Raw genomic sequence first — 19,265 nt, 5'->3', positions numbered from 1 at the left:
CACACGCCCCGACGATTTTCTTTAAAGGTGTTCGTGTTTAAATAAAAGTGTTTGAACAAGCGCCAAACCCGAAGACCCATTAAATCGAAGCCATTAAATTGATTGTGTTAAAAAAAAGGTCTCTGAACAAGCATAAAGCCCGGAGTTCTGCTTACGCAAAGATATTAAATCGAAGCCTAATCGCAAAGTTTCGAGATCAAGTCCCAAAAACTCTCTTAACGGCGTTTAAGTTAAGCGAAGAGAATCAAGGGATTTTTCTTTGTGTTTACAAGAGTGCAATCAGAGATCGTATCTCACAAATTAAATCAATTAAAAAAATTATTGCATAAATTTCCTGTCTTACATCATAGTCGAAATTTGTTGTGCACAAATTTCTGGCGTTCACGGTGGGACAATCTCTACCTCTCATCTCTCTTATTACCATGGCAATAAAGAAAGACACTGTAAATAAAACCCTCACCACCCAATCAAAGGGGCCAATGACATGTAAAGGCTACAGTTAAACATGCCAAGGTACCCATTAAGGAGACAACTCCTAATGCTGATGGGAGTAATAACTTTAATCCTAGAGTTGTGGCTGTTGCGGTGACAAACACGTCATTAGTAGAGGAACAAGTGTCAAATATGGCCAGAACTCTCGAAGTGCTCATGAAAACTATACAAGACTGGGATGCCAAGATAGCTTACAGGTAAACAAGCTCGAGAATTTAGAAGAATCAAGCCAAGTCAACAACACTCTAAGACAAGTGAAGTCTTCGGAGGATGTTGCACCAGCATTACAAGTGCATGGTGGCCAAGGACAGGAGTCGGGAACTGTTATTGCCACTCCAAGAGTGGCAACTCCAACTAGGACCATCCAAGTCGCTGCTGACGGGTCCGTCCCTGCAGACCACTCACTGAAAATCATTAAGGAAACACTTAAGAGGTCAAGTGGAAGTAAGTGGCTCATCTCTGGTGATGTATGAGAAGCCCTACACACAAAGGATTGAGGTCCTAAGGATGCCCGTCAATTACCAACCACTGAAGTTTCACGTTCGACATAAAAGGCAACCCACGACAGCATGTGGCCCATTTTGTTGAAACTTGCAATAACACTGGGACTGAAGGAGATTTATTGGTAAAACAGTTTGTTCGTTCATTAAAAGGAAATGCTTTTGATTAGTATATTGATCTCCAACCTCGGTCAATTAACAGTTGGGAACCATTGGAGTGCGAATTCCTAACTAGGTTTTACAACACAAGGCAAACAGTGAGTATGATTGAACTCACTAGCACACACCAATTAAAGAATGATCTTGTTATGGAATACATCCAGCGATGGAGAAACTGAAGCCTTAATTGTAAAGATCATTTGTCAGAAACCTCGGCAATCGACATGTGCATTCAAGCAATGCATTGGGACTTATGTTATATCCTGCGGGGACTTACACCTTGCACCTTTGAAGAATTAGTGACACGTGCACACAACATGGAGCTGAATTTCAAAACCTGCGGGTCACAAAGATTGTTTGTTCAAGGACATTGGGAAGTGAACGATCATCAAGAATCAAATGAAGAGGGCAAACCTCCCGCCGAAACTGAGTGCGAGCAAGTCCTGGCAGTAAATGTCGATCCCATATCAAAGAAGGTACAAGACCTGGAGAAGATCTACAAAGTCGAGACTCTCGATTTTGCTTGAAACTTTGTCGAACCAAAGATTCAAAGGAACTCAAGAATGAAGCACTACATCAAGCCCAAAGGCCCTGGTGATTCCAGGAAACTTTCTCGACAACACCAAGCTACACAGCCATCGCTCAAACACTCATCGGATTCAAGCCCAAAGGCCGTGATGATCAACAAACACTCCTCAACAAGAATAAGCTTCATAAGCCCTTGTTTGAGGCCTAACATCGGATTCAAGCCTAAAAGGTCTCAATGATCCACGAACCTCCTCGATCGAGAACAAGCTACACAAGCCCTCGCTCGAGACTCTACACTTGGTAAAGCCTAAAAGCTTCGGTGATCGACAAACATCCCTCGACTGAGAATAAGCTACAAAGCCCTAAGTTAAAGTCTTGCAAGTAAAGAAGAATTACACTCCAGGAAATGAAAAAAAAAAAAAAAAAGAATCATTTCCAATGAACTACGTAATGACTTGATCCCTTACAAAGGTACGTTGGCAATCTTAGCAAGAATGGCTAAGATGCAGTCACAAAAAAAAAAAAAGTGCAGCAATGCCTTGGAATATGGTTATTATAATCCAAGTCCGAGAAGAAGGGATTTGGGGATTTGGTTTAAAAGCGAAAAGAAAAAAAAATCGAAGTTAAAGGGATTAGAAAGTATCTAGATCTGGACCGGGATTTGGAGAATTTTGATCTTGGATTTGGGAATTATTTGGAAGTTAAATTCATGGGTTAAGAATCCAATTCCCCCAGGAGCATGAGATTTCACCCGTGCAATCTCTTCTTAAATTGTGATTTCGTGATACAACAAATTAAGGTGGTTGAAATCACGTGCCCACAGGGGATCCATTCAAATTGGATCTGATAGAGAATATTTTCTGGAGAAAAATAAGAAATGGAAAGCAAAGAAAAATGGGATCAGCCATTTCAAAGGTCAGAACAAGGTCGAGACATGCCCACTTATACTCGTTTAAATCGAGTCGTGTGCAAGTCTCGAGGGGGCATTTATAGAATGCAAATTTTTTTACGAATTACCCTCTATTACTTCGAATATTTTAGTACCTAATTAAGTATGGTATTAATAAAGAAGAGTTGGATTAATATTCGAGATCTTATGCGAGGTGTGCATTCAAAGACAAATACAGTATTTCACCATAAAAATATATATGGTGTTATCCGATTTAAATATTATTGTCTAGAAATTAATTAAATAAATAAATTTTAAATAATTAGTAACCGATAGAATCAAGAGGTTACATAATATCTTTTAAATGGATAATAATCTATTTTAAAAAAAGAAAATCATATTATTATCTTGAACCAACCAATCAAGTGTAAGTATTAAGATTCATGGCTCCTTCTTCCATAACTATAAATAGGAGTCCTCAATCTTCAGAAAGGGGGACTTTTGGGAGAGTCGGAGCTTCAGAGAGCTCTGAGGAGAAGAAGAAACGCTCTGCAAATTAAACGGAGTGCGAAAAGATCAAAAGGCCTTAAGATCTCAATAACGCCATATTCAAAGGAAGAACGTGAAGAATACGAAGAGCGTCGGAAAAGTCACGAAGACTCCGGCAAGCTTCATAATCGATCGGATCAAGCATACACGTCCTGACAATTTTCTTTAAAGGTGTTTGTGTTTAAATGAAAGTATTTGAACAAGCACCAAACCCGGAGACTAATTAAATCCAAGATATTAAATTGATTGTGTTTAAAAGAAGGTATCCAAACGAGCATAAAGCCCGAAGTTCCGTTTGTGCGAAGACATTAAATCGAAGTCTAATCGCAAAGTTTCAAGATCAAGTTCCGAAGACCCTCTTGTCAAAGGATTTTTCTTTGTCTTTACAAGAGTGCAATTAGAGATTGTAACTCACAAATTAAATCAATTAAAAATTTTGTTGCATAAATTTCCTATCTTACATCAGATTCGAAATTTGTTGTGCACACACCGGATGTGCTCATCTTTATAATACGAATAAAATGATATGCATTACAACCATATTAATCCAAAAGACCATCAAACACGATGTATATGATTCAAACACAGATTTTGAAGCTCATAAGCAAGATGCGTTTGGAAAATTATCCCATAACATAAAGGCAAAATTAAGCACCCGCCAAAGAGTTTCAATGATCTCTCTCTCTCTCTTCCCCCGCGTTCAATCTGACAATTTTGTTCCTCCATCGATCCCATTGCGTTCAATCTCTTCCCTCCTTGATTCTTTCCCGCATCGCTTTGAATCGATCCCGAATTGTATCCCCGCTTTGGCTGTTCATTGGAGCACTCCATCAAAAGATTCTTGGTCCAACTAGAATCTGCGTGTACATTATTGGTTACTCTGTTTCTACGCAAAGGGATTGGCTATTTTGAATTAGAATTGCCCGTTTGAGCTGCTTATTAACCGAAAGCTGGACCCCTGTCCTGGGTTCACCCCCGTCCCTCGCGCCCAGATGATATTTACATGCGGTTATTCCGGAAAAGATTTGCACTAGTTCTGTCATAAGTCTAAGTTTCTGCGTTTGATCGTGACCGTCTTTCTTTAGCGTATCATCTGAGTTTAGATCATGGAATAACCGCATGTAGGTAAAATAGGTCTATCTTATTCAGTGAATCGATTCCATTCTAACAGCCAACTCAACGGCATGTCTGTTTTCTCTGTTAGATCGACTTTCCATCTAAACAACGACCATAGATGTCCAATGCCTCCATCGGTTTGGGCTGAGGGACCGACCATATGGCAAAGGCATCAGCAAAGGCAATACGCTAGTAGCATAAGCATTAAAAGTAAACTGAAGATAAGTTGTATACAGATTGAAATATGAGCTGAGAGTTCGTCGGAAGACAAACCTATGTCCTGCTCCCTGCATAGCAAGACTGTATGTCGTAGGAATATAAGAAAAGGAATCGAAACGAAGGGTTCTTCCTTATTCAATGAGTTCTGTTCCACTTGCTAATTGGCACAATATACAGTGTCTGCATTCGATTAGATTGGTTTTCCGTCTAGTCAACGAGTCAAGATTCAAGAAGTCCAAGGACTCCCTCAGCTTGTACTGGGGTACCATATGTCCTGCTCCCTGCATAGCAAGACTCTATGTATCAAAAGGCCGTTATATAGGAGCGACATAACGTCAAAAAAAAATGCAGCATATGCTTCATGGAAACTCTTTATGGTCCACTAATTGAGAAGGTCTCCAGCAACGTCTGCAGTTACCGGCAACCTCCTTTGTGGTCCTGATTCCGGCCACCACCACCCCCTTCTCGATCGCAATCTGCACAGCCTTCCCTCTTCTTTATTTTTTAATTTTTTCAGAAATGATAAAAATAATACAATATAAAATGTTGGCTCATAAGTAAAAGAAAGAAGATAGTGGGCTGGCATGTGAGTATTACACCAAAAACTGTAAATTTTCAACACTTAACTTTATCAAATAATTTTTAATTAATCAATTAAGCACTTATTTCACTAAATGTTTAAAATTTCAACACTTAATTTTAAGTCCAAACAAACGTACACATATTAGTCGTATGGACAAGGTGAATAGTAATTTGGAATCCTAGTTGTTAATTATCAAAACTTGAGCATCCAGGCCCACCATTGAGCCACAGCACCACGGGATCCTTGGAAGATTCTCTTTACGGAGCCACAAAGTAGTAAAATAGGCTCTTCTCCTCTGCAGTCTTCCCATCTATGGTCACCTACCTATTGTTGAGTGAAAAAGCAATATCCCATATTGGACAAACATGCACAAGTAATTGTGTTTATATGAGGTTTTGATTCCCATCACTTATCAGCTTGAGATTTCACGAAAAAGAATGTTTGTGATCAATTGTTGAGGAAATCCAATAGTTTATAAGAGATGAAACTCCACAACCTATAAACTCGAGCTTTGGAGTTAGAGTTAGAGATGGGCCTAATAACTTATAGACCTATGGTATCAAAGCGCGTTATATTTTCGCACGCACGTGTTGAGTCACACCATGCCAAATGATATGTCAGCCAAAGTGCACCCATATAGGCCGGAATGTGGTTCGATTCAGTTTCGAGGCTTAAGGGCAAAGATGTGCTTTCATTTGCATCTTCTTTCTTTGCAGAGCCTAGATAGTGGTAGCAAGGCTCGAGGATGTCATAAACATTTAGACTTGCAATTGCTTGAGTAACAACCAATCCTAGTCAGAGCTAATTAAAAGAAGCAAGCATGGAAACTGAATTTTGCACGATAATGGAAGAGTCGAAGACAAGACATCGGGCAAATGAACCTCGGATAATGTTTGGAAGGAAAAGTGTCATTAGAACCGTGCAGATTGGTGACGAGTAATCCTTTGTTTTTTTTTCTTTTTCTTTTGTTTTTCCATTTGATTAGGGAGTAGAGAAGTTACAAGAGGCTGTTCCTATAACTATGAGACAAGCTGAAAAATGCTCTTGATATTATTACTTGTGTCTTAATATATGTGTATACATATACATAAGTACGTATCCACATATCAAGAAAAAAAATGAATGGTAAAGATCACTGTGAATATATAAAGCATGTATACAATATAAGATTTAGAACTTATAAGAAATTAGTTATGCTAACATGTCAGCTCGTCCTGTTGGAAATTTTACGGTTATACATAAAAGCGAAGAAGTAGGACATCTCATATGTGTTTAGAATCTTAGTTTGTTAACTACCATACCGTGTTTGTAGACAAATCCATCAAAGCTAGAAAATCTGGGGTCTCCATTAAGCCGCAGAAGTATCGGGTCCTTGGACGGGTTTCTCTGCGAAGCAACTAATCGAAAGACATATATATACCTACGAATCCAAAAAAGGAGAAATTGATCATTCCCACCATCAGCGAGATCAACAACATTGCCTTCTCATTAAAGAGGAATCAATGAGAAATTAAGGAGCATGGGAAGTTTTGCACCAATGAAAAGCGAAATTTTATTTCTACTTTTAATTTGATTAAATAAGAATTCTTTTTTTTTAAGTGTGGTTTTTTTCTTATATGAATATATTAGTATATATTCGCTTGGAATTCACAAAGTGGATTTCCAGACTGGACATAGTCTGCTTTTCTAACGTACCTTTTAATCTTTACAACTCAAGCAAAAATTAATTAACCCCATCCCATGTATTTAAGTTTGGAAATGGAAATCTTGAACGATGATTAAAGAATAGAGTATGGGCATTTGATGAGTAATTACCGTTAGTCATTGTCTTCCTTTTAGTTAGTTCAATTTATTCCAGAAATGTATATACTCGGAAGCGAGGTGCATGCGCTAGACGACTGAGATGACAAGTTTGATGCTAAGAAATATATTGTAATTACCGGTCTATCCATCATCATCAAGAAAAACATGATTGCATGCATATATATATATATATATATATATATATATACACACACACACTGTACACATATATCGTAACTTGATTAGTCAATGTGATCGCATGCTAATATATACCCTATAACATGATTATTATTCATATCTAGTAGGGTTCTATCATCTGTAACTGTGGTGACTTCCCTGAGTTTCTTCAGGGGTGTTCCTTTTGATTTGCAAGGACATCCTTGGACACCTTCGGCTCGAAGTCTTGGACTTTCAGGGCAGCTGCTGGTCGGGGCCCCAAAAAAAAAAAAAAAAACAGACCAAGAGTTAAAAATGGATAATGAATTGCACAATAGACTAGTTATGATTTGGCTGATTCTGGCGATTGGAGTCCGTGTGGACCACCTAGGCCAGGGTAGCTAGCTGTTATGCACATGCAGCAAAACCGGCAATATCATCGATATATATAAAACAGGCAATGCCATCGATATATATATATATATGCACGCGTATATAAATAAATCTAGCTAGTCGATCATCATCAATTGAATATATACCTCCACAGCAACAATAGTTTGAGTCACCGTTGCAGAAGCCAGTATCCCAACCAATGCTTCTGCAGTAAATCTGACATTTCGAATTGTTGCAGCTCGGCATGGGCGTATGTTCCCAAAAGGGGCAAACATTTCCGGTCGTTGTCCCTGATCGTTCAATATTTATCATATTAACGTAATTAATTCTTTTCAGCTGGCTATAGCCTGGCTAGTTAAAATGCATATGCAAGAAATATAATTATTACAAATTTTTTATGTTTGCAATTCGCCCTACCTAACAGGACATCCACAAATGAGAAAATAAATAAATGAAAAATAACCGTGTTTTGCAGAAAATCCTGAATATCAATTTTAGACTAAATTATTAACAGAAATAAATTAGTAAATTATGTACATTGATGAAAATAAAATAGCGTAAATTGTGTACATTGATCAAAATAAAATAGCGTAACCAAAATTTAGGAAATGAATAGGACTGGAGACAGAAAATTACCAGAGAAGTAAACGAAGAAGATGATGAACAGAAGAGCAGAAGAAAGGCTTGAGCGGTTCATAATGCCAATGAATCTTCTTTTAATCTCCTCTTTATTTTCTCTTTATCCTTTCAAAGAGAATTGCTTATATTTTATCGTGAAAGCTATATATATATATATATATATATATATATATATATATATATATATATATATATATCCTATCAAGAATGAAAATCTCTTACCCTTTCAACAGTAAATAAAGGAATTAATTCGCTTTAATTGCCTTTGAACGGCAAATTCTTTTTGCAATTAATTGAACGCTAGGAAATCAATTGACGAAATAGCTTCTTTTTTTTCTTTTTCTTTTTTTGATAGGCGACCAATTAGCGTATTGATGCCATCTCAACCACGTTTAATTCTTGAAACGACAATATGTGTGGTAATTAACATATTAATTGATTCAATATTAGTAAAAAATTCAATAAATAGAAATTTATATTTATACAACTCTTATAAATGTACGTGTTTCTCTAACTTTTAGTTTCACGAGCAATTAGCTACATTCTTAGAGTGGAAAATGGGTCTTTCGCGTCTTTAAAAACTAATTCCTATGTTAATATTAAAAAAGGTATAAATATAAAATCATGCTAGTAGCTCGATCTAAAAATTCCTGCTCGATACAAGATCATCGATCCCCATAAGTCATGATCAGAGTGGCACAAACTGTGCCATCTATTATGCAAGGGTACTGAGCCGGACACGATGTCAAATCGGCCTATGCTTCTTTCGCCCCTGGTCTCATTCCCGATATGCCACAACAAGAGCATAAGTAATACAAAGAAATATTGTACAGAGACATTACGCGTGGAAGGGCATTTTGCTTTCCAATCCAACTAGTCTATGAGTCCTGGGGAACATGCTCAAATGCTGCGCACCGATTACTTGCTTGGAGATGTATTTGAGCGTGTTCGATGCTTCAGCGGGAAGCTATTAGCTTCACAATTATGAGTTCAATGTGATCATGGGTAAAAAAATATCTCTTGACCACTTTCATTGTCCTTTTGCTTTCCAGTTGTTGAAATTGTTCCCAATGGGGCCTAGGCCGGCCTATGTTGGCATGTCTGTGGAACGTGCAGGACCCTCCTCTTGCGACAATGTCATATTGTAAATGGTATGTTCTGCTTTTACGTTGGAAATCTGTATTCATATTCGACTTGTCTCTGAAAACATTCTTGCATATGCGGTGGAATCACGGGCAATGTTCGGGAATTAGTACTGGGTTGCTGGATCAAGTTAGAATGATGTTATCGTTTCAGTATATCTCCATGACATGCTGTATTGAACATACATCGAAGCACAACATTGGCTGGGCACCGTTAAGTTTCGAGCCTTTACTGTTAAGCTTCTTCTCCGGTAATGGTTTCCTTCCTACTCATTCATACGTCACCCCACCATTCCTTTCATCCCTTTTTCTCGTTTGCTTTTCTGTTCAAGTAGGGAATAGATCAGAAGTTACGAGATGGACTTTTGGAAATGCTCTTCATATAATTACTAATTCTTTTTGGTTATAAAGTACACTTAGGTCATTGAAGTGATGTTTCAGTCGATGGAAATGAAAAAGGATGAAGCTTTCAGCCAATCTTATATCGGCTTCCTGTCCAACCAGCGTGTATAGAAATCCAGTGCTTCGCTTGGCTTGTATTCTGGCACAGTATGCCCAGCTCCCTGAATTGCGAACCGGGAAGCGACATCAGAAGTAAAAACCAATTGATTAGGAAGGAAAAGAGGACAACACAAACCTAAGAACTGTGAATCGATTTTGGAAGAAATACTAATGAAGGATAACAGAGACTGCCGCTTACTTTGATCGTAAGGAAGGTGAGCTTGTTGTCATATTCTTGTAGATACCTGCCATAATTCAGCCTTCAAGTTTTAGGCACTTCCTTTGACGGTTAGATGTTCCAGTCGATAAAAGAATCAATTCCTTAACCAACAACTACTTTGTATTTAAAGGAGACTGGCCAGAATTTCGAGACCAAATATCATCTGAAAATTGTAACTAAAACTGATTGATGGAGTAATTTACCCAGCTACTTGGTTATTAGACCACCAGGACCTCCATGCGCTCGAGGTCTTATACCCGAGTGATCGAGTCCATGCTTCGCTTCCAGTGTATGGAACGCACATGTCATGGTCCCCGCTGTCAATATGATCAAATCTTGCCTCATTGGAAGCCAGAGAAATGCGTGATACCTGAAAAATAATTTCTTCTTTCCCTCTAAAAGAAGGGGCTCGTCTTACCTATAGATGAGGACTCGGTAATTCAGAGAAGTCAAGTTCTTGTGGTAAGGAATCATACTGCCGGCATCATGGTTATACGAGATTTTTCTGGTGCATAGCTCCCAAGGACCAGAAACATTCACCTGTCTCCCCATTTTTCGACGCAAGAATCAGCAAAAGAGCATCAGACAGCAGAAAAATGCTTGAACTTGCATCTTTAACAAAAAGATAATACATACTGGGGCGGCATGGATTGCTTCTCGGACTTCTGCATTGTTAAGCCATGTAGTTGCAACGTCGTCATTCTGCACACAAATTCCTCAATTGTAGCATCATCCAAACAAATCGTAAGAAGTGCAAAACAAATCCAAGAGACGATGGCAATTTTAGTAAGGAGCTCACAATACAAGCAACATGGTACTTCTCAGCCAACTGGGGCCACAAAGGAACAGGGCCGTCCTTAACAGTCGCCCAAAGAGGCCAAGCACGGCCAAACATCCTTTTACGCACAGCGAGCGGCCTCTCAGTACCTCCCAACATCTGGAAGCTTAAGGGCAAGGATGTGCTTTCATTTGCATCCTCTTTCTTTGCAGAACCCGGGTAATGGTAGCAAGGCTCGAGGATGTCATAAATGTTTAGACCTGCAATTGCCTGAGTAACAACCAACCCTAGTCAGAGCTTGACCAAAGGAAATAAAGATCCTAGTGATCAGTCGGAGTTCGTCAAGAAAATCTTCATTATATCGGAGTTTTACCTGGCTTACTTTTTCGAGGCTAGCATAACAGGTTTCACTATTGTTATTGTAGTAGAGTACACCACAGCTATTATATACTTCCTGCATCAATTAAATGCACAGAGCTCAGAAATTATTGTAGGGGTCCGTCCAATATATGCAGGCCATAAAGAACACATTAGCCGATCACAGACATGAGGCACGGAATGTGAGACATTGCAATGCAGTGAAGTGATTTATTATGTAATGAGTTGAATTCATCATGTGTCTACTTCCTATAGGACTGAGAAGGACTAAAATCTGATCCCCTTGATCAAATCTAATTTGCCAATGGAATAGAGCATCCAAAAGAAGAAGAGAAGTGTCCCACATTAAAGATATCATCCGATATCAGTGCCATTCCATGAGCAAATGGTACCAGTGCGGTGCCATCAAATTTCTCATCCGTGACCCCGTTCCCCACCATGTAACCCTGCACAAAATCGAAATGATTGTAAGCTCCTTTTTGTCTGAGGAGGGCACCGGATGCAGCTGGCACATATTATCATAAAAGTTGCAGCTGCATAGAGATGCCGAAACAGAGAACAGACCTTGAAATTGATTGGCTTCACTCCTCTCTTAGTTCCTGCTCATTGGAGTAGAATTTAGGTAATTAGATTGGAGTATTCGTCAGCTCCAGATCATGTGGAGTGATAAAGTGGGTACCTTTTGCCAATTCAGCTGCAAGAGTTGGCACATAGATCCCAGCATAGGACTCTCCAGCGATGTAGAAAGGATTGTTGATGAACTCCGGGAACAGCTTGAACCACTTTTTTTCCAGTAGAACAGATCGTTTAATCAACTTCATCAGATTTCACTCTCATTACAGGATATAAAATATTTTCTATCAAATGTTTTACGCTCGATTTCCTGATAGGAGACTCGAGTTTACCTTCAGAAGGAAAGCATGTGTGGTAGAGGCAGTGTCTAGGTCTCCTGTAACATACTTGCCAGTGTCTGAAGAGTAAGATAGGCCAACTCCACAAGGCGACTCGAGGTAAATAATATTTGATACCTGCAAAAGTGCAGGAACGCTGGCATTTCTTATAAAACTTGAGAGAGACAAGCCCAAAGAAGTGCAACCAGTGAACTTTTTCCGGAAAGAATCTGCAGTATCTGAAGTGAACATCAAATTGGAATGCATGTGTGGAGAAAGAGAAGCAAATCCATAACCTTGGACCAGCTATATCCATTTAGATGCAATTTTGGAAGGGCCTTTTCAGACTTTCCTACTTCAAAGTTGAAAGGGCCTGTAGAAAATCGAATCAAATGATGTGACCCCGCAACCGAAAAGACAGTTATCCAACTACAGTTGCAGACAAGACAAACACATAATTTCAGGATGTTCATCTAGAGAACCACACATATAAACTTATGCACATACCATGTTCATAAATGAAACCGTCAAAGCTGGAGCAACCAGGTCCACCGTTGAGCCACAGGACAACTGGGTCTTGCGGCGGGCTCCTTTCCGACACTACCAGATAGTAGAATAGATTCTTCCCATCTACCTCCACGTATCTTGTTCAAACAGCGAAACGGCATGAGAACTGGTCACGTTTTCCTTTTCTCACGTAAAACATGGATTGAATTTTGTGCGATAACGAAAGAGATGAAAATAAGACATCGAGTGAACGGACCCCGAATAGTGTTTAGAAGGAAAACTGCCGTTAAAACCAGGCAAATGAGTGACCAGAGACCCTTCGGGAGCGCATTCGGTAAAGACCGAAAGCAGCAGCACGCAAAACAGCATGCCCCAGACACAATTATTTGCCATGGCTGCAGAGGAAGGCTATTGCTGATATAGTTCCTGGCAGTTCTCTGACAGCAAAGTACTGATTGTTCTCTTCACAGATGAGGGAGGAAGAGAGAAGATTGGAACTTGGTGAAGCCACTGACATTGTGCAGGGGAAAAGGCTATATATTGGCATGAATTCAAGGGGAAAATGACAACAGGAAGAAGTAGTAACATAAGAAAGAGTGTGAGAGAGAGGAAAAGGGTGGGAGAAGGGTGAGAGTTAGTTTCAAGGATGAGAGAGGAGTCAATGGAAGCATCTTTCTGCATTGCCCAATCATCACAATTGAAGAGTGTGTAAAGAGAGAATGGCGCACTGACATCGAAAATTCTCACTCACAAGCATTTTAATTGCCGTTATAGCACTCACTAGAAGCGAACACGCCGAACAGAGTAGTCTCATATATTACCATTTACAAACATTTTTATTGATTGTAATGCTCATTGAATATCGACGAGGATAACTGACCAACCACCACTGCGCTCTCCCCCAGGATTGCTACTTCCACACCCACATCATCCAAAAATCCCCGGAAGTAGCAAAGAAAACACAGGCAGGCAGAAGAACACGGACAGGGAGGAGATGGCAGGGTGGGCGTGAATTCCTAGGAACCGAGCGGTGCTGACGGGTCCACTCACCTGTCTCCGCATGAACATTTCTATATCTTCTTCTTCGTTGGGGGTTTGGAGTTGATTTTTAAACTGCACCACATTCCTTCAATTTTTCCTACCATACCCGTGACTCTTGACCCCCTCACCAAACGTTGTAGCATAATACGGTCGGACAAACGTCCGTGCCAAAATGAGAAATTTCGATCCAGCTGCATCTGGCATGGGACAAAGGCCGGTCACGCCATGATTAGGGAAACTGAAAATTGCAATCGCCGTCTTACCTTCGCATGATGAATCAAACAATGGACAAATGTTGGCCCCGTCGACATCAGATTGACTGGATAGAGCATACGCATATCTGCATCAGTGGGAAGTTGCAGAAAGGCAAAAGTTGTAACCCGTGAATCTCCCAGATTCGAAAAAATGTTTTTCGAACAAGAAGGAACAGAACATACAGGAAGACTGTTGCTCTTCGCACCCAACTATGGTTGTCATAAGGATGTTATCTAGTTGGAATTGGAGTGGACCTTGTGTGGATGTAAAAATTTGGCTTCTTGATGCTCTTTCATTTTCGTTTGATGAAACTAGAAGTCGAGTTAAACGTTGATAAGGGAAGCTATATACAAGCATGCATAGGAGACAACCCATGAAGAGCCTGAAAAACTTTATCGGAGATGAACAAACTAACCGAAGCCGAGTTCCCCATTTCACTTGACCAGATGGAGATGCAACAATACAAAGTCACTAAACAAATGCACATCGAAAAGACAAAAACGAAAAATGAAAGAACGAAAGAAAAGAGGTGTGCTTTACATCCGGACAGATCAATATTGTGACAACCTCTATGCGACAGAGTAACGATGTATCATAAAAAATTCCAATTGGCTGTGAATAAGTATGAATGTCTGTTAAACCCGTCTGTCTTAGCTATAGGAGACTGTGCAGTATACTTGCAGGCAGTAACAAGAACGTCAGTATTCTTCCGATGGTGAGGATGGAAGTCGAACCTATGTCGTACGCACCCACAGAATATGTGGCTCCTGTACTCCCATCCTTCACCTTGATGCTTGAAGAACCTGAAACCGAAATGGGATTTAGGCCTCCATATCTTCCCTGAAGCGAGCAAATAAAATTAGGAGGGGAACAACTGCATTCGAATGGAACAAAATACTCACAGTTATACTCTGTCCATCCAATGGCCTGCTTCTCGAGATCATACAAAACTAGTTTATTTGAAAGTACCAAATCTGCAATTGGAGAATATAGAAATACTCGATTAAAAGCCAGAGACAATGCCATAAATTTAGCTAATTAAAACAAATGTTACACTCAATGCCTTGAATTTTGCCAGACCCAATGCGCCTAAAGAGAGCTGAAGTTTAATCGTAATTCGTACCTCCGAGAAGGGTCATGTCCCTTCCATCCTTAGATTGCGCTCCGCTGCTCATCCAACCGAAGCACCAAGCATCTTCCTGCAAGGAGGTCGAGAGAACAATACATAGTTTCTTAAAAAGGCCCCAGGTAGTACTGCACTTGTAAGTTGATAAAACCACCTCTTGCACTTACACGAATCTGGAATAAGTACTCATGAGGATAAACTGTCAATGTAACTGAATCTTCAAAGTGAAATGTGACTTCAGGAAATCCATCATCAACACTGCGTATTAGACAGAGAGAGAAGCTATAATTGTATCCTTATTTCTTCGATCAAAACTACAACTACACAGAAGATGGACCAGCCGAACTTGTTGTCAAGCCTATGTTGTTTCACGAATATAAATATAGCGTGAAGTATCTAGCCTTAGAAATCCCTCAGAAAGAGAAACCCCACACGAGTAGCAGCTTTAGAACCTCACCTTCCTGAATACTGAAAACATGTAAATTGATCTTCTACAGTATGTAAACTCAGATGAGGTCGCTGAGCGAGGATCTGATATCACGAAACACAAACACATCAGAAAGTTAGGAAAGTGATGAGTGATAAACGTGAAGTTCAGAACATTATATACCTTCTTCAGCATTGGATTGTAAACTTCTTCTGGGAGGTAGGCCAAAGTCGTGCCGCTGTCAATTATTGTTCCTTTCTGTTCTCCAGTCTCAAATACATCTGTGGGAAGTTGTAGAACGTCACCACCCACTTCAACAGCCTTCATAATAACATTGTAATGTGGCCTATGATAGTAACGGAGGTAGAATTACAAAAGAAAGTTAAAAGTGCCTCGAATATAAGTCATAACCAGATTAGTTTTTTTTTCAGTGAAGCAGCAAGTAAATGGCCAAAGACAACAGAGAACGTAATGACTGACAAGAAGTACGAAAAGCATTTATCATACATACTGGTTTGGTACCAACGGAGTGGTCTTTACAGTTGGTTGCACGACATCTCCAATGGCAAAAATTCCACCACCCTTTTTACCATCCAGGCAGTGAGCAAATTTCTTTTTCACCTTCCCAGATGAAGCGAGCTGAGAAATTATAGATGAGTTTGCCTGTCCAAAACCAAGAATCCCATCTAATGCTTCAGAGGATGAACCGAGCTCCCCTGACTGCTTACTTCCACACCTATTACAAAACACAATATATCATTTCGACAATAGATTTAAGATGCAAAGAGGACTCTTACACAAAGCAATCTCAATAAAACTGAACACCCCAAAGAAACAGAAGTATAGCAATTGCAACCTAAACCTCACCCAAAGACCACGGTCCCATTTGCGGACGAGGTTTGGAGGTTTCCAGTGACTTGATCTAGGTGTACAGAGTCCTTCACAAAGTATCCAGAAGTCGAGCTTCCGTCTCCATAAACAACATTGTACTCGCAGAGCAAATTGGGCCTGCAATTGGGAAGGGGGCCGTTGTATGTCGAAGTACAGAAATCTTGATCACAAGTAACCATGTCCCCACTCGAGGATTCCTTCACATTATACAGGGTGAGTTCTATCTGTACCCAAAGAGATTGATAGAAATGGACAATTAACACAGAATTCAAAGCAGTTCGCCAAACATTACATTTGAGGAAGCATGGGTCTTAAAGCCGAAGCTAAGTGAACATACCCCGAGGTCACTTTTGACAGGACACTTCACACAATCGGCACAATTTACCCACAGAATATCGCTTCCAGTGTCGACCTGAACAAAATAGTCCTTTGGAGGTGTCCCGATTGAAATCTTAGCAAAGTATAGCCTGTACGAAATCACATTAGCAAGATATCAGAGCCAACAAGACTTGGTATGTTCCAAGTTCCAAATTTTCCAAGACTAGAAACATCAAATATAGTTCAGTGACAGAGCTAATCCAGTCGAGCTACCTCGTCCATTGAGAAATGAAATGGGACAACATATCAGACTGTTTTTCATTGACATTGAGAAATCAAATGGAACAGAATCTACATAAATCAACTACGAAGAAAGAAAGCCAGGACGAGCTATCGGATTGGCCAGCAGCTCAAACTTCCAATTGAAAAAGTAACCAAAATGGACACTTCCAAGCAATGGATGTGGAAAACATCAAAGAGAACACGGAGCAATTATGAACTGAATAACTGCAAGATCGCAAAAAGTCCCGGAAACAGAACTCAAAAATCTGTCCCGCGAAGAAAAAGGCAATTATTGCAGGATCCAAAAGGAAGTACAATTCAAGAAAAGGATTACGCAGCTTGATGGATCCAATCCACAGACCCAATTAAAATCCAACTTGCACCTCATGTGAGAGGCAAAATCTCTTCTTGCAGACCCAATTAAGAAGGGGGCAAAAATAAAATTCGATCTTGAGTACAATTTTAAATAGCACAGTGTCGTGTGTACAGAGTCAACTAACAGGGAAGTTAGGCAGCTTACCCGGTCTCGGAGGGGTTGCCACTGCCCCCCAGCTGGAGATCGTAGCCGGAAAGGAGCCTGCCGTGACGGCGAACATCGTGGGATCTCATCGCCCGAAGCGAGCTGTCCCTGTCCGGTAGTTTAAGCTTGTTCTGCACCTCCAAGACCACGTTCCCCGACGCCACCGCCGCAACTCCCAGCACCAGCGCCGCCGCTACCCACCTCCCGATATCCATCCTCGGCTGAATGAGCAGATCTCGAGCTCAGCTGCAATCAAGCGGCTAAAGGCGCAGGTCCATTCTGACCAAGAGGAAGATAGAGAGAGAGAGAGAGAGAGAGAGAAGGGAGGGCCGACAAAGGACGCGTTTTCACGGAAGTCGGCGTGAGGGGACAGAGAAAGAGAGACAGAACAGTGAAAAACAAGCTCTGCTCGGTTCTGGGTCTCGTCTTTTCTTTTTCTTTTTTCTCTTCCTCGTCGAATGTCATGTGTGTCGTACTGCAGAGTCTCTCTCTCTCTCTCTCTCTCTACAAGACAACTTTTCCGTTGCTTCCCACTTCCCCTGCTTGTCTCCCTCTCTTCCCTTTCACGCTTTCCTCCTCCCGTCACCCTCTCTCTCTTTTTATCTCTTTTTACAGGGCGACATCGGCCTCCCATTGCCTTTTCTTGATACCGTCCTCCATTGGAGACGAGTTAGTGAGCTAAGTATAGCAGTCTCTTGAGCTGTCATGGGCAGTAAAGCTTAAGCTAAAGCCGAGAAGCAAAGCTTCGGTTGGGTGGGGTCCATGGGTTGGTTGGCTGGTTGGTTGAGCTCAGAGCTAACCTGAGCTCGGATCACATGGCGTCTTTACCGATTAATTTGCATTGATCACTCATCATTGGCCTTCTTCAACATAGAAGCTGAAAGATGCTCATCTTTATTTAAAGCTTTTTTTTTTTTTGAAAAATATTTAATGAGTGTTGCTTATCATATTTGAATGAATAACTACCTACAACCAAATATTTGTTATTTTTTCGGTAATATATAACATATTGTGATTAATATCTAGTCCATTGGCTGTTTGTTTTTTTTTTCTTTTTTTGCTGAAGTCGCATTTCTTTTGAGTCTTCTCGTGATGTCTTAATCCATGAGCAAGTAATATCCACGGAAATGAAGTGAAGTCTAGTGAGCACATTTTTATGGAAAGTTAACATTCATGACTTCGCATCTTAAGGCTCCATTTATTTTCAGGGTTTGATTTTAAGATTTTAACTATAACTTTAACTCTACTCACTACACAACAAAAATCATATCTTCAAAGTCAAAAATATGGGCCCCATACATAAATCCACATATAATTCCATTATATTCAATTCAATTTTTAATATTAAATTATCATAATTATTCATTACTTTTTCAAACTTTTTCCCATAATTCAACACCACAATCATTACAACCCAATTAAAATCAAAATCAACCAATTAAAATCAAAATCCAACTCCCAAACCAAACGCAATATAAGTTTCGGGCCAAATGTTCCGAAACAACATCCCTAGGACGAGTTCTAGGGGAGGTCGAAATCATGCAAAGCTCGTCACATATCACGGCGTTTGAAAAATCACCTTACATGTCAGAATTTCAATTAATTTGAGAAGAATTAAATAGAAATATGTTGTTTACATTACAGAAGATACAACAATTGGATTACAAAGGCAATCTTTTTACTTATTAAAAAAAAATTGGATTACAAAGGGAGCGTTCGTTTTGTAAATGGACCAAGACAAAAGGGATTTAGCAAGAATTCAATTGAATTTATTAGACGTTTAATTTTAGATCACAAATTTCTTTGCCGATAAGTGTTCACTTCTATCAGTTTTCCCCGACATATCTTGGGCCGCTGACTTTTGTCGATATTATTAGGGCTTCCTTACCCCATCTTTGTAGTTCGTAGTTGTTTCTTTTTTGTAATGAGCGTTTGCCTCGTCTTCTTACCAAAAAAAAAATTA

At 39.9% G+C, this 19,265-nt stretch overlaps 2 protein-coding genes across 3 annotated transcripts; both read right to left on the bottom strand.

Moving 5' to 3' along the window:
* Positions 1 to 8,885: 8,885 nt before the first annotated feature.
* Positions 8,886 to 13,755, bottom strand: LOC116210720 (serine carboxypeptidase 1-like). Its single transcript, XM_031544739.1, has 14 exons — positions 12,699 to 13,755; positions 12,443 to 12,579; positions 12,232 to 12,308; positions 11,951 to 12,073; positions 11,725 to 11,827; positions 11,610 to 11,644; positions 11,390 to 11,491; positions 11,041 to 11,121; positions 10,689 to 10,937; positions 10,526 to 10,591; positions 10,308 to 10,429; positions 10,093 to 10,206; positions 9,869 to 9,914; positions 8,886 to 9,731 (listed from the first exon to the last, which is right to left on the bottom strand). The coding sequence occupies exons 1-14, from the start codon at positions 12,833 to 12,835 to the stop codon at positions 9,648 to 9,650; spliced, it is 1,476 nt and encodes a 491-aa protein (XP_031400599.1). The 5' UTR covers positions 12,836 to 13,755; the 3' UTR covers positions 8,886 to 9,647.
* A 363-nt stretch (positions 13,756 to 14,118) lies between these two features.
* Positions 14,119 to 17,969, bottom strand: LOC116210726 (aspartic proteinase-like protein 2). 2 transcript variants are annotated; one of them, XM_031544750.1, is made up of 10 exons: positions 17,303 to 17,957; positions 16,520 to 16,649; positions 16,159 to 16,406; positions 15,803 to 16,027; positions 15,475 to 15,637; positions 15,322 to 15,395; positions 15,032 to 15,122; positions 14,862 to 14,937; positions 14,641 to 14,712; positions 14,119 to 14,541 (listed from the first exon to the last, which is right to left on the bottom strand). In XM_031544750.1, exons 1-10 carry the CDS (start codon positions 17,515 to 17,517, stop codon positions 14,393 to 14,395), a joined length of 1,443 nt encoding a protein of 480 aa, XP_031400610.1. In that variant the 5' UTR covers positions 17,518 to 17,957; the 3' UTR covers positions 14,119 to 14,392. The 2 variants fall into 2 exon arrangements, with proteins under 2 accessions (XP_031400610.1, XP_031400619.1); XM_031544759.1 differs by having other exon boundaries at positions 14,192 to 14,541; positions 15,475 to 15,612; positions 15,799 to 16,027; positions 17,303 to 17,969.
* Positions 17,970 to 19,265: the final 1,296 nt, after the last annotated feature.

The sequence above is a fragment of the Punica granatum genome, chromosome 1, assembly GCF_007655135.1.
Source record: "Punica granatum isolate Tunisia-2019 chromosome 1, ASM765513v2, whole genome shotgun sequence".
NCBI lineage: Eukaryota > Viridiplantae > Streptophyta > Magnoliopsida > Myrtales > Lythraceae > Punica > Punica granatum.
This window is presented reverse-complemented; position numbering and strand designations above follow the sequence as displayed.